At 39.5% G+C, this 16,409-nt stretch overlaps 1 protein-coding gene across 1 annotated transcript in view; it reads right to left on the bottom strand.

Moving 5' to 3' along the window:
• The window catches only part of nkain2 (sodium/potassium transporting ATPase interacting 2), a 116,295-nt gene that overhangs the window by 58,614 nt on the left and 41,272 nt on the right, over positions 1–16,409 (bottom strand). Inside the window, exons 2-3 of the mRNA XM_084737450.1 lie at positions 4,593–4,730; positions 1,650–1,730 (exon numbers count right to left, since the gene is read on the bottom strand). Of these exons, the coding sequence (XP_084593576.1) occupies positions 1,650–1,730; positions 4,593–4,730 (219 nt within the window). The remainder of the gene's footprint in view (positions 1–1,649; positions 1,731–4,592; positions 4,731–16,409) is intronic.

Here is a 16,409-nt window from a genome sequence, read left to right as displayed (position 1 = left end):
ATTATTTTTTAAACGATTAATCTATTGATTATTTTTTCAATTAATCAATTAATCTATTGATTAATTTATTGATTAATCTAAAGATTGTTTTTATTATTCAATTATATACAAAATTAATTTAATGAAGATATGTATCAAAAACATTTTTGATTTATATTTCAATATTTTATTCAGTCATAATCCTGAAAAAATAGACACATAAAGCACATTAGAATAATGATAATAGTGGCATATTTTAAATTTTGTCTTATTTCCACCTTATTTTATAGACTCCATGTCAGATGTCTGATCGGAAAAAAACTGGATCTTAAATTCAAAAGGTGATATGATGCATGTTAATTTAATAACTAACCACTGTCAACTCTTCATTGAACTGAAAAATCAGTATTTTGACATAAAACCTGACGTTATTTCATCAGTCATATGCAGGTAAGATGATCACTGGCAGTAGAGTTTTGCATCAGTGTGAGCCAAAGAAAATACTCTTGTCATTTTTCTACCAAATGAAATGAATTACAGACAGTCAGAAACATTATTTTTAGCCATTTCTTGCTTATACATGGCTGATAAAGTAAAAAGAAAGTATAAAACAGCCGAATAACACCGTTAGATGATGCATGGCATATAGTTAACAGCAGTGATGCACACATCACCTTTAACACAGGGATGATGCAGAAACTTGTAGAAAATCTATCTTAAGTGACTTCTGCTAACAGAAACATGTTACACGAGTTGATAATCCTGATATATCCTGTTTGGGTGCCGACAGAAAGTAAACGGGGTGATGCTACTTCTGTTTCGGCTCCTGCTGCCGCAGGAGGACAGACACTCCCAGCACTTGTGTGGAGCAGTTTGTCCCGCTGTGATAAGTCATGTCCAGTTTGTAGATCTAAAGACAGTCAAACTGTCCCACCTCTGTCCAAAATACTCCCACGCTTTTGATGAGAGATTACATCGATGAATTGCCCCAGCCCTACCCCAAACCTACTGGTTCATACTGAAGAGTGTCACAAAAATATTGTTTTACATTTTTGAAAACGGCTAAAATAGGTGGGTACTGTAGTTTCTGTATAACATTAACCAAACAGGAGTAAATGGGGCATTTTTGGGTCAATTTTCAGCTATGGATTAATACACATTGGGCATGTTAGTGAGTATTAATGACAGCTCGGTGTTGTATATGAGATGGATTCAAAATAACCCTAAATAGCCCTGTGAAAACTGAGATCACTGTTTGCATGATCCCATAAAAATCAATCTAAAATACAAACCATAATAGCGACAGTGTTCATGCTTTTTGCAGCAGAAAGCTAAGGATTCTATCTTTCATGTTATGTTGTACACTCATGATGATGTCACTACGTTACATTGTGTGTTGCAAAAGGTGGTGGAGCAGGCAGAGGATAATGAAATGAGAAAAATATAGATGACTGCCAGCCTTTTGCTTTTCTTTCTAAATTTTGGTTGAAGGGGTTGGAAATGTCAGTGCAAATGAGGCCTTCGAGATCCATTATAGGTCCAGAAATCCAGCATGCAACAATGCTGTAACACTGCTGTCACAGGATTAGTGGCAGACGGTGTTACTCTGGACACGTACAGTAGACAACTTGACAAGGACACAGCAATAATCCAAGAAAATGTTTTCTTACTCTAGACAGATCTCCAACCTCCAGGTAAAAACAGATGATGAAAACATTCCAGGTCATCCACACGACCAGCCAGGCTGCGTACTGCAGAGAGAAACACGAGGAGGAAGGAGAAAGAGAGATGCAGATGAGATCTGACAGGCCTTTGTTGGAGAATTAAAAAAGCATGTTCATGTCTTGCATTTGGAGCGGGTGAGATGGAGAGAAAAGACAGAGGGGGGCTTCACTTTTGATGTTGTTGAGATGCAGAGGCACAAAAACAACAGTGAAGAGAGCAACCAATCACCTGAATCAAACCAGACAGGGAGAGAAAATAGACAACGGGTTTGTGTATGTGAAGCTAGGAGCAGGAAAGAATGAATGAATGGTAGAGGTTAAGGCAGAATTTATACACTGAGATCAAACTTTCATTGTGGTAATATTCTCACTAAATTTTCTGTGTGTGTGTGTGTGTGTGTGTGTGTGTGTGTGTGTGTGTGTGCGTGTGTGTGCACGTGCAGGTCTCGGGGAGGGGTCGGGGTGTTTTATAGATGTGTGGGAGGTCTCTGTGGAGGCCTGCAGCCACTGTGGGAGATTCTTAAACTTTTCTGAAACATAACTTATTTTATCGGCAACTGACAGACACAGAACAGAGAAACAAATAATTCCACCTGGCAGCTTATTCCTACTCCCACGACACATCACTGCTCTAACCTTTTATTTACCATATACATCGTCTTCCTTCAATCTCAGATCCACTAGCAGGCATTTTTAATCATTAATGACAAATGAAGACTGGGTTATTTCTCTTGTTATATAGTTGCAGCTTTGCTATTTTACAGAGCACTCAGCACTCAGAGCAAAAGATTTCTTTTCAAGATATGAGACAAAACCACTTGTAATATTTAACATTATTTTGTACACACAGTACAGTTAAAGATGTGAGAGAGGGAGGGAGGGAAAGTTAAGTTTATTTAATTTGGGGTTGTATGAAGTATCAATAGTCAGTGTACTACCAGTCTACTGTAGGTAATGGCTGACTATTGATAAATATTTCATACAACCCCACATTTAAGGGTGCTCCAACTGATCAACCACTGATCATTAACAACTGATATTGTTTCTAAATATTTTGGTGGATGGTGGTCTCTATAAAGGCTGATGAAACTGGCAGGATCCAAAAATAACACCCTCCAGGCACAAAAAGTGGGTAGATTTTCCATTTTGAGAGTAAATCTCTTAACCTTGCAAGACAGTTGGCTTCCCAAGATCACAAGATCACAAGAGAATCCATCTTGGATCCATTTCTATCTGTCTGTGTCAGCACCAGAAGTGGTGCAACCAATCAGAGTCCTACTGTGGGAGGGACTACTGGCAGCCGAGGGCATGTTTTTTTTTTTAACAGCGAAAAGCGTCCATTGAAGTGTTGATCTGATAAGTTGAAGTTACCTTGTGTTCAATGTGAAAGACAGATGGTTCATCCAATCACTTGCCAAGTGTTTTTTGGTTGTTTCTTTTTCCCTAAACAGTTTCTAAGGATGATTTTCCACATGGCGTAACAAACCACATGGCATGTCAGGTTAGTAAATCTCAGAAAGCTTTGTAAATTTTTGCACCAAAAAAGTCATTTAATCAGACGCCCTGGTAGCTCAGCTCTTTGCTGTGTGTTGTCCCTCCACTTTCTCTCCCCTTCTCCTGTCATCTCCTCAGTTGTCCTGTGAATAAAGACGTAACAAGGCCCAAAAATATTTTGGAAAAAAGTAAAGTTATTAAAAATTATGCTGAGAAGTCTCTACCATGTTTTGGTGTCATTTATGGACGTGTTGCTTCAGTTACCTGCTGTCTGTGTCAGAATCTGACAAACACACCTCAGGGACTCCAAAATCTACCTGGCTTTGTCTGGGCAAGCACGTGGGCGCCGACAAGGACTTCAAAGTCAATTCAAGCAGAAATCACATTAAACAAATATTTCTTGTCATTGACTGCATTTTTTCTAACAATAACGTAAAAAAAATCTGAAGGTCATGGTTGTGTTGGTTACAGCGAGGGAGAAATCACCTTTAGCCGTATAAAGGATAGAGAAATCTTTAGCCAAATAATCACAAAGTTACTACAGGGACAATGTCAGTTTCCAGTAAAAAGAAATCTGCAATCCACGAAAGGATCGAGAAAGAAGTTAACACAAACTATTTGCATATCCAAAGATCTGAGAGGACAGAGAAGCTGCCTGCCCCACATGTCACACCCTCCTGGAAACAGTGCAACAGGTGAGGGAGAGACCCCTGCCCTGTCCACAGAAGAGCTGTGGACTGCATTACTCTGAGCAGCCTGCATGAATGAATCCCAGTATAATATATTTGAATATACTTATTTCCTTTTACCTGATGATCTGTAGAAGTAGCTACATTTGTTCCTAGTTGCTTTTTAGAAATAAAGTCACTAAGAGGGTCTGAAAAGATGCTAAATCTGGCAAGAAAGTCACCAGTTGGAAACACCGAGCCCAATAATAATGAGGTGGTTGATAAAAGTGATTGATAGGGATTGGTACGGTTTAGGAAGAAGGACAGCCAGCAGCACTTTGTGATGTCAGCAGACTTTCACTATTAATAATAATACAACACGATAAATAGAGGCTTCAAATAGACCCCATGATCAGTGATCGCACTGACAAATACTGCTTCTTGCAATCAGGGATCAGCCTTGAAAATCCTGATCGGAGCACCCTTAACTATGATAAAGTTGTCAATGCTGGCAGTGTTATGAAACCTACAAATTATGAACGAATTTCCAGTGAGACAGAAAAAACCTCAAAGTAATACTTCGATATTATTCAGTCCTTGTTATTTAGAGAGAGCTGAGCATAGGCTAATGAGAGGCTGTTGCTAAATCTAGGCCAAACGATATGTAAAGCGGCTGTTTCCAGTGAGTGAGTGTGTGTGTGTGTGTGTCTGAGTGTGTAATACCCACTCCAGTGACATATCTCGGTCTGAACTGAATGGTGCCGAACAGGCCCAGGATGACGACAATGATGTGGAGGAAGTTGGTGAGGATGGGAGCCCACTGGTAGCCCAGGAAGTCTATCACCTGACGTTCCAACACGCTGACCTGAGAGGAGGAGGAAGAGGAGCGGAGATTAGTGATGAGAAACAACAAATCAACGACAGAAACATGTTTTCACCAAAAACACTTGACAGCTGTAGGTTGTTACAGCGTGAGAAACACAAGCATTTAAGAGAGATATAAGAGAGTAAGAGTGAACCCATCAGTGTTACAGTCCTTTTAATTTATAATAACAGTTAATCCACCTCTTTCAGCTGATATGAGCCGTGACCACTTCAGTCCTAAGCTTCATTTTAAAAACATTTCAGCATTTAATGAAACTATAGCAGGAAACATTCAAATGCATGATGTGGAGCTAAAATGATTGGCTGACCGATGGAGAACTAATGTGCAACTATTTTGATATCGGATTTGTTGTTTCAGTCACTTTTCAATCAACATTTGACAGTTTTACTTGCTCAGATGTGAAGATTTGCTGCTGTGCTTTCTTTTCTGATGGGAAACTGCCATAATGTAAGCCACAAAAACCGAACTCCATTGGTGAAATCGGTGCTTTTACCTCTTTGTGTTACTTTGTGGTGTTGTGTGACTTTGTTGTTTTAATAGGTTAGTTCAGAATCACTGAAGTCACACAATAACACATACTAACAGATCGAGAGAGCAGTAGATCGGCAGCTCCTGTGTTCTGGGAAGTAAAATGACTGATTTCTCCTATAGTCTAGTTGCTTTGGCGCAAACTATATTTGGCTTATATAACAGTAGTTTTCTGTCCAAAAAGGCTGTCTGACGACAAAGTAAGGCAGTGATAATACTCCTAATATATAGTGTACACTTAAACTAATATTGATGTTTTTTAGGTGGTTGTTTTTTTAAGTGGCTAAAACACCTTTTTTTGCTGACCCTGTCCATAGCAGTTCATTTCTTAGCTTTCATGCTGGTGCTCCTCTATGCTTCCCCAAACTGGGGGTGTGCCAACGGGCATCTTGATAAATACCAAATTCAGTCCCACATCAAATAATCTAAACTATCCACTATTAAGGAGGCATCACCAAGGTTGCCTTTTTCTACCTCAGATTCACTTCTAGAATCAGAGGCTTTTTTCCTCTAACTGACTCAGAGTGTTTGTTATGATCAGGCTAGATAATTGCAACTCTATTTATTGGTCTTCCAAACAAAACTGTCCATAGACTTTAACTCATCCAGAAGTCAGCCGCTCAGGTCCTAAGCCGGACAAAAAGATCAGATCATATAACTCCAGTCTTCCGCAACCTTCATCCTACTTTTGGTTTTACAAAGCACTCACTGGTGAGGCTCCACAGTACATCTCAGACTTGCTGTCAGTTTATAACTTCAGCGGTCACAAGGTGGAAATCTCCTCCCCGTGCCTAGAACACTTTCAAAGTCCTTTCAGCATTAATGCAACCAAAGAATGGAACAGTTTGATTGCTGACCGAAGGCTTCCTCTGACAGTATTCTTGCAAAACCAACCTAAAGACCTTCCTTTTCACTCCAGCTTTTGAAATGAAATGAAATGAACACACCACATTTATACAGTTTGGTTCTGTTTCTTTTTTTTTTTTGGGGTGCTGTTTTTTCATGTAAAGCACTCTGAACTGCAGGATAAGGTACTAGGAAGGAATATCTGCCTGTCTGTTTGTCTGTATGTATGTATGTCCTGCAATTTTCTCAACATGAGATGAACAAATTTATCGCCTATCCACAATGGGCTGAATGAAATGCGTTTTTTGACCGATTTTTGGGGCAATATTTGTCATTTTATTTTGCTGTTGTAATGGTCTGCAGAGTGACGGCCACTGTGCCAGCGGCACAGAACACACTCAGCTGGACCATGAGTGCACTGGGCTGGGTGAGGAGTGCAAAGTGAAAAGCCTGCAGAGCTTGACTCTATGCACTCTTTTCACTTGGTGAATTAAAGATTTAATTTGACCAGACCAGAGCTGGTGATTGTTGGAAGAGTGGATAGACTAACAAAGATGTTTTTTGTGAGTTTAACATGTTTTAATGTCAAGTTTGAATGAAGTGTGTTTGACGAGGAGCTTGTCTTAGTTTGGTAAAAGAGAGAAACTTGGATTCAGAGAGTGCATGGTTGAATTTCTCTGTTTAAAAAGGAAAATAGGTGTGAGAATGTTTAACTTCTTGACACTTTGTGAGGTCCTACTGGACATAGTGAACATGCACAGTGTACATAATGTAGTGACTTCATACATCTTCCAGCTGAGTCTTATCGCCAGTTGCTGGTTGATGGGCCAGTTGGAAAATTTTAACATATTAACATTAACATATTGCCCAACCGTAGTGCAGTCTCAGATTTGTTGTAATTTGGCCAGATGGTGAAACTGTAACAACGAACTTTACACAGAAAGAAAACTCATCTTTTTCCTAGATTCAGGGTCCAGCTGAATCTTTCTTGTCCATTTATGCCTCGATATTCCATTTTGTATTTTTGTTCATATCTCTTTTTGCTACTGCTGCTGCAAATTTGGAACAGGTGTCACCAAATTTGTCTCTGAACCACGCTGGAAAGTTTCTTATTTGGATTTTTGATAGTCCATGCGGTTTTGCTGCTGAAATATTGTGGGAAGGGCTGATAGCACAAAAATGTCATATCTCCTGAAGACTTTCTGCTTTTGCATTAACATTTGGTCGACATGTAGGTGTCTGAGGAAGCATAACAAATTTGGTGTCATTTGGCCAATAGGTGGCACTGTAGCATTATATAACTATAAAGGAAGGAATCTTTGTCATTTTTTTGATGAGTCATTACTCATTATTGGAAGTGTATACTCACATAACAATACTGTGGAGATCTTTGTTATACATTAAGAGTTTACGTGTGACCACGAGAATCTGTTTAGCTAAAAACAACCATAAATTCCAAACATCTTGTGTATCACTTTCACCTCGTACTCAGCTTATTTGGGATTTTTGGAAACTTGATCCTGATTGGAATTTAAATGATGGTCGAGTCCCTTCCTTAATTACGGAGTTGCTAAAAGGTCTGTGGGGTTAAAGAGGATGTATTTACAATTAGCGCTTTCATCATAATGAAGTAAATCAGTTATCTATGCATTACTGTTAGGCTCCCAGGGCTATGTATGTGTGTGTGGTTTATTATCATTCAGTCACTGGAGCTTCATGCTGAGATAGTTAATGAAGTCAGCACAGCGTACGATATGGCACCGCTAAATATATTAACACACACACACAGACACACACACACACACACACACACACACACACACAGGGAGACACAGAGAGACAGAGATATGAGGAGGAAGAGGATGCAGGGGGTACTTTAAGAAAAGAAAGAAAGAAAAAAGACCAAAGAGGACAAAAAGAAAATAGGAAGGAAAGAGGAAATAGGAAAGAAGTAAGAATCATTAAGAATGGAAGGAAAGGGAAAGGCTGACTTAAGAAAGGAAATAAGGAAACTAAGAAAGAGGACAAAAAGAAAACAGTAAGGAGGCAATAATGAAGGGAAAAAAGGAAAGGCATAAAAACACAAAAGATGGGGAGGAAAGAAAGGAAAAGGATAGAAAAAAGGGAATGATGACTGAGGGAAGGAAGGAAGCAAAAAAGGAAGGAAAGAAAACAAAAGAAGAAAGAAAGGAAATAAGGGAGCAAGAAAGGACAAGCAAGAAGGAATGAATGATGAATGATGAAGGAAAGAAAGAAAGAAAGAAAGGAAAACAATAATAGGAAGCAAGAAAAGAAGAAAGGAGGAACACAAAAAAGGAGAGAAATGAAAAGAAAGATCTCTGATAAAGAAAGAGAAAGAAAGAATGGGATATCACTATTAGCTTCATTTAGCCCAAAAACAGACTGATATTTACTGCTCTACACTATCAACAAGAAGTATTTAAACACCAACAGCTTACATAGAAAATAAAGGGCTTTATATTCTCACTCTTCACACTCTCTTCACACACACACACACACACATACACACACACACTTCTGGATGGCTGAGTTTAGAGTGCCCTAATGTGAGACCATATGGCAACACTACAGCCTTTCACAGCCAAATAGCAGGTACACACAGACACACAGACACACACACACACACACACACACACACACACACACACACACACACACACACACACACACACACACACACACTGTATGACACACAGACATAAAAGTGTAACCTTGTACAAACTACACTCATCTGACATTAGTTTTAACTATGAGAATGTTTACTAGAGGTGAGTGTTATGATAACAGGATGGTGTATGAATGAGTGTGTGGTGTGCTCACATATATGCATCCACCCGTGTGTGTGTGTGTGTGTGTGTGTGTGTGTGTGTGTTACCATGTCAGGGCAGGTCTGCTGTGCTTGCACTTGACAGCACCTGCTGTTATTGGACACACTGGGCTCAGCTGGCACCACAATGTGTGAGTGTGTGTGTGTGAGTGTGTGTATATGACATTGTGTTTCTTTGTGTCCGTGCCTTTATGTGCGGGACAGGCTCCATCTCTCTGTCTCTGTGTTTCTTTGTGTATCAGCTTCATTTTATTCTGTAAAAGTGTGTCCTCCCATTGACAATTATATACTGCTGCAATTGTGCCTCTCCCTCCCACACACACACACACACACACACACACACACACATACACACACACACATTCAGAGGCTATTATAAGAAGTCAGAGGCCTCCCAGCCCATTACTGGGGCCCCTGGGGGCCCCTCTTTCATCACCAATAATATAAACAGTCTTCACTCCAGCTGGGACGCTCACACACTCCCCCAAAAACACACAATAAATCACATACAAACACAAGTGGAGGAGAGAGAATGTGATCGGCAGGACAAAGAGTTTGTTTGTTTGTTGTTTGTACACTGTAAAAAAATAAATAAATAAAAAAAATGTTGAGAAAATTCATAATTTCAAGTTTGTTTGAGTTTTGAATCAAGCTCAAACTCTTTTGAGCTTTAGAACTCCCCCAAAAATCTGTTATAAATTAAAGGGGATCTAAAGTAAATTATCTCAACAAAACATTATTGCTTCGAATGAAGTAAGCTGCCCCACAGAGTGCACACAGTAAAAAAAAAAAATCATACAGGAATTAAGTGGAATCAACTAATCTTTCCTCATCAACTTAAAAAAAATACTTATTCAAGTAAACTTTAAAACAACAAGTGCTTACCTAGTATTTATTTTCAGAACACTTCAGACCTTATAAACATGAGTTTTGGGCAGAGAGAGTCTTTTGACTGTGTAAATTACTATTATTATTTTTAAAGAAACATGATTACCATATTAGCAGATTTCCAATTCTCCTGAGACTCTCAAATACATTTCAGATAAGAACTAAAAGAAACTGTTCAAATGGAAAAAAATTAAAAGGAAATACAATTTGTAATGTTTGTGACTGAGAAGTTTTTGATTCGACTTAATATCTTAAGCTTATTGAACATGTTTTTTCAGGCAGAAATGAATTAATATGAGGTTTACTTTACTTCTTTTTTACTTTTTTTAAGTTAAAACAAATAGTTCATTTTGACAATGTAGGCCCTCCCAAGACCCTTCTTTTTAGTTTAATGAAAACTTGCTGTGTGTCTGATACACTAAGAAACTAAGAAAAAACAGACTCTTCAAACTAAGAATATATAAAATGAAATAAAATTTGTTTGTAAAATGTTTGTCAGTGTGACTGAACAGTTGTTGGTTCAACTTAATATCTTAAGCTTATTGAACATGTTTTCTGAAGTACAACTGAATTAATTAATTAATTACCGTGTTTAGTTGACTAGAGGCATTTTGAGTAACTGCAAAATTACCTCATCTTATGTTTTCAAATTCAGTCAACTTAAAGTTGTAGGGCGGCTCGGACACTAACATTTTAAAACATAAAATAGTTTATTTTTTCAGTGTAGGCAACAATAATGTTGATTTTTCTTGATTATTAATATGCTCATCCTCAACGGTCAGACAGCAGAAGATGATCTCTTTTTGCTGGAGTTTATTGTTCCAACCTGAGTTAATATGAAAGCCTATAAAGAGCAATATTCAGAACCAGACCATCTGTTCACTCATCTTTTGATGTGAAATTCTCATTACATGGCTCAGCTGCAAAACAACTAACTTCAGCCGCCTCAGTGCATCATTCTTTGTAATTAAGTCCTCCTGACAGACAAAAGACAAAGCGTGCGCATAGCCCCCACTGCCATAATCCCCAGCATCCTTTGCATGTGTCAAATGACAGAAGCTTCAGATAAGGTGTGAAGTCGCCTGGCCTTTCAACAACCGTGACTCTGGGGGGAATGGAGAGCTGCAGACAGCACCGTCGCTAGCAGCAGCAGCAGCTATGTTAGCAGGTATGGCAGTTTTGTGATATGTACAGCTGATGAAAGCTCCGGCGCTGTACAGGTGGAGCTTCAAGCTGGCTAGCAGGGTCCTTTGGGATCTGCTGCGACAGGCTTTGATGCTGCCGACAGAGATGTTCATTTCAGTTCTGCTGCTTAAAGCAGAGGGGCAGGGGCATGTTCGCATTCAGCTTGTTTATCTGGGCATATACTCTACATCCACCTGTGGACACAGCACATTAGTCTTAATTGCAAGTATTGACAGAAGAGGTTTGTCCTCTCATAAAGCTTATTTGGCTCTGCAGTGGCTGCTCATACCTATCTATAGAGCTAAATAAACACTGACAAACCTGCTATGAATATATGTAGTGTGTCTATGAATACATCTACTGTACAGTACAGTGTGTATCTTTGTGCATGAACGCTTCACAAAACACGGAAAGCAAGTTGGTATGCAGCTTTCTGTCAATCGATCTAAAGAGCATGAAATCCCTCAGGGACCAAGAATGTTTATTCCACCTACTGTATTGTTAGCATAGACTGATGCTTGTGCTCTTGGTAGCACCAGTTTCCTAAATGCAGTACAGGACTCCATACAGTCTTCTACTCGTATATTAATCATTTAGTTTTGTAATTCTGGAAAAAAAAAAAATGCTCTTCATTTAAAGAAAATTCGACTAAATAGCAATAATCTACTTGTTGCTGTGGGTTTTGGCTGGGGCTGAATGATCACTTTTACACAAAAAAAAAATACGTGATTTGAAAGAGAGCAATTTTCCAAACCCAAGAGCTGTGATTTTACTTACATAATCAACAGTGTTCTAACAAGCTGTAATAGGTGAAAGGTTTAGTTTTTTTGCCAGCTACAAAGACAACTGTCACCAGCAAATTCACCCAGCTGTCGCTAATTAACGCTGATTGTGTGAGTTGGCCAAAAAACAAAAAAGAAAACTCTCAGCTGTCGTCTGGTTAACATGCTCTCTGAATGCTGTCGTCTTCCTTTGATGTCTGAAAAACAAAGAGTGGGATGAGTCTGTTCACTGTTCAAAAACATCAACAGAGTGGTGGCCTTCATGTCACTTTGTCAGTTTCAGACAGGTAGCTAGCAGGTAGCTTGGAGGTTTGTTGATTATAAATGACAGATAACATAGTTGTCAAAATCTCCTGGTAAACCTTTGAGCAAATCTTGTCTCTGTTTTAAGCTAAAAGTCCTGAACGCAGAACTCCAGGATTCAGGTGTGAAGCAGCTTGTTCTGTCAGTTTGTCGAGCTAACGTTAATGTTAGCTTAAACAGCTACATGCTAGTCCAGTTTTGGTTTAATTCAAATACCAGTGTGTTGGATTAAGTGGCATCCAGTGGTGAGCTTGCAGATTGCAACCAACTGAAAACCACTTGCCCCACCCTCTCCTTCCAAAAGTTTAGGAGAACCTATGGTGGCTGCAAAACATGAAAAATTCCAGGCTCATTTTGGGCGACTATAGAAACATGGCCGTACAACATGGTGACTTGCATAGAAGAGGATCCACGTCCTTTTTAAATGGAAATACAATTCTTATTTTCATGTGATTATACAATAATGAAAACCTATTTCTGAATATTATATTCAATTTCTACCATATTCTGCCAATAGAGCATGGTAAATCTTGCACACTGCACCTTTAAATGGTTAAATTTGTCATCTTTTACTTGATGTCATTCAGGAAGCATTTCTTTTTGGATGATTAAATAAAATGTGGAAATGAAAAGCAAGGTTAAAATGCAAAGAGAGACAGAAATTGGTCATTTATGGAGGTGGATTGATACCTGCGCGTGTGTGATTGTGTCATGCAGCACACAGATACACACCGACTGCAGACATGTAGCTGAAGTGATTGAGAAAGACACTCATGCTGAAACGATTGGGGAATAGATTGAGGGTGATGAAAGGGACAGTAGAGAGTGGCAGAGAAGAGCGCAGAGAGAGGCAGAGAGTCTTCACTGAGTTTGGGAAAGATTTTGGTCTGTTTGATAATGAATGATAGAATGATATCAAAGAATTATTATTGCTTCAGACGGGGAGACAGCTGCACTGTGTGACCATTACGAGACACTGCAGAGTGATAAAAGTGTCTTTTATCTTAAAGCAGAAGAAGGGAAGACAGAACAGAGAAGAGAGGAGTGAGAGTGAGATGGTGAGGGACAGAGAGACTAGCCAAGAGATCTGATGAGGAGGCCCGAAGAGATGGAGAGGTGATTAAGACCCGACAGCTACTGAGGGAAGAAGGAGAGATGAGAGGGAGGCAGTGGGTGAGAGAAAAGAAAAATGTCTCATCTTCTGTCTCTCAAATTCCTCCAACCTTACCTTCTTCCCTCTCCAGCTCACTCTTTCTCCTCTCTGCTAATCTCTCCTCTTCTTATTTAAATATAAATAAATACAAGATCCTCACCCTCAAATATTCAAATGGGTTTCAAATGTAGATGTATTTGGAATCCCTTTAATCAATTCACTTTTCATGTGTTGTTCTTTGTGTTTTTGTGCCAGTTGCAGATTATAATATTGTTCTTTGAAGAACTCTCAGAAGACGACAGGGTTCTCAGTAGAATCCCCTGAGTGGGTTCTGAGTGAAACCCTTAGAATATAAAATAGTTCTTGGAAGAACCCCATAGGGGTTATGATATAAAAGGGTTCTCCATAGGTTTAGATGAAACCCTTGTAATATATTTATGTTAGATTCTAGGTTGAACCTTCTGAAAGGATTCCAGATTAAATTTCTATAAGGGTTCAACCAGGAACCAAAAAGGGTTCTCTTCTGGGGACAAGCCCTGTAAAAACCCTATATGGTTCTAGTTAGCAGTGCACCTCTTTCTTCTTGCCTGTTCTCCTCTTCACACCCTGCTCTCTTCTCCTCTCCTACATATTTAATATGCATTCATCTGTTACCAGATCGGATGTGTCATAGAACAACAAATTACCTCATCTGCCTCCTCCCTCTTCTCCTTCCATTGCTCCATCTCGTTCCTCCTTCCTTACTGCACTACCTTCTCCACCTTCTCTTCCCTTCATGCAGCATTTCCTTCTCCAGCAGCCTGTTATCTTTCCCTCCTCCTCCTCCTCTCTTCCTCAATCTCATCCTCCCCTCCCTCGTTCCCTCGGCGCTTTGGCTGAGAGTTTTCGCTTGGTTCTGTGACCTTTAAAAAACTGCTGATCAAATTCTGCTGCTCATCCCATTATAGACGACAGAGAGGGAGGGCTGGAGGGAGGGAGATGAGGTCAGACGGGGGTAGGGTGAGATTGAGAGTGAGAAGAAGAGAAGCTGGAGAAAGAAGGAGATGGTGGTGGTATGGAGAGAAAAACAGGCAGAGGAAGTGAGAAAATGTCCAACAAACACTTTATGAGTCAGACAGGGAGCATCACGACTGAGTAGCAACAAATCAGAGACACATCGAGGTAAATATACACCGTTTTTTTCTCTCCTAAGCTTTCATTCTGAAACCATAATTTTTATTTCTGCCTCTGTATTCATCGTAAACTTTATTCTCCTAATAAAACTCCGAAGCAATAGTGGTTTACTGTTAACTTAATTAAGGCCGCCTGCCTGCGCCGTATCCCACTGTGTACGGCAAAAAGCAATCTCCTATCGATTCGGTTCACACAACGATCAATTCATCTCCATTGGAGGCTATTAGGGACCATTTGTGGCTACTTAGGGCTCAGAGAGAGAGGGAAGACGGCAGGGAAGATGGGGAGAGCAAAGTGAGAGGGGAAGAGATAAAAGGATGTAGAGGAAAGAGAAGGGAAGAGAGAGCGGAGGAGTGGGAGCGTGAGGAAAGGAAATAGACAACGATGATCATAGGTGAAAATCTCTCCATTAGATATCCAATATCCCCTCTCAGGCCCACTCATTGTCATCACTACTATTCAGTCATATCTCTAATAGCAGTAATGTCCGCTCTATAGTCACTCAGCTATAGATAGACTGCAGGAATCTCCAACTGAGAGTCCCACTTAAATTAACATTACAGGATGACCATTAGACTGGTATACTTAAGGCTGTGGTCATAAACCTCATCACAGTGCTTCCGTGGGAACAGGCACCAGTAACATACCTGTGACTCATACAGCTAGTGTCTTTGCAGAACTTTCCAGAGAGATGTGTTAAGCTCCTTTTTGTGCCCCAAAGTGCACCTTTCACTTTTTTTTCCAATCTTATGGGCTTTCAAGGCTGGTGAAGACGATTAGCAAAACACTTCGGGAGATGCGGCTTAAATTTTTCTTCTGTGCTAGCATTTCGTCATGTTGCTCTGCAACTACCTCTAACTCTCCAGCCACCTTTACGCTCTTTCAAAGGCTTTAGTGGGCTCAGTTTTAGAGCTAGAGCTTGCCGGTATCATATGAAACTAAAAAAACCTAAGGAATCCATTGGACCAACCGTTTCATGCCCACTTGTCTGTGAGATGGCTAAATAATTCTCCAAAATAAGCTAAATTTTGGCAATTGAACAACTCACATGGTGACTCCCTTGACATCTCACCTCTGAATGAATCTGAATGAAAATGGGTCCTAAAGCTATGGAGGAGTCTCTCTTTTATAGACGTGCCCACTTTATGCTAATCCCATGCAGTTTTGGAAAAAACAACAATTTATGAGACATAAAAGATCATGAGGATAACCATCATATACTTCAATTATAATGTTCTAAGCACTTACACACTCCAAACTCACACAGGCTGATTAACTACATTAATTTCAAGCAGTTTCTGCACCTATGATGGAAAGGCACCCTTCAGACCTGCCCAGACATACTTAAATTCATGGTATGTAATTTAGGGATCTCTTAATCAAAACAACAACAAAAACAACAAAAGACTGAATTTGACAACATCATGAGGTAGTGTGGGAGGGAGTTATTGTCTTCACTGTTAAACAAGCAGCATTGCAGATGAAAATCTATTTTACATGACTAAAGCAGAAATCAGGTAATTTAAAAGTTTAAAGTTTTATTCACATTCACATTTTATTCATATCTGGATACCAGAACCATAGATGATGCCTATTAAAAATCTTCTAGCGTCCAGGTTTACTTTTGGGCTCATTGAATTTGCGTAGCAGTGTTTCTCCCACTGGCCTACAGACTTTATATTGTGATGATGTCACAGATGTCGTCTCTGCCTGAGGAAAGTTTTACAAATATAAAACCTCCATGATTTATTCATGTAAGTTAGAGTCATAATTGACCTTGTTTGCATTTTGAGGTGTTCCATCAACAGTTTTACATGGGTCTGTTTTATAACAGTGGCTTATAGACAAAATGCTTTTGGGGTGCAGGGGAATTTTTTGCTGTAAAGCTGTGAATGGCCACTAGGCAAATTTGGAAGCGGGGCTGAGCAGCATTGCTCTATCCAGCTATTATT

The sequence above is a fragment of the Lutjanus erythropterus genome, chromosome 15 (assembly GCF_056507025.1).
Source record: "Lutjanus erythropterus isolate fLutEry1 chromosome 15, fLutEry1.hap2, whole genome shotgun sequence".
Lineage (NCBI taxonomy): Eukaryota > Metazoa > Chordata > Actinopteri > Lutjaniformes > Lutjanidae > Lutjanus > Lutjanus erythropterus.
The sequence above is the reverse complement of the archived record's forward strand: the minus strand, read 5'-3'. Positions and strand labels throughout refer to the sequence as shown.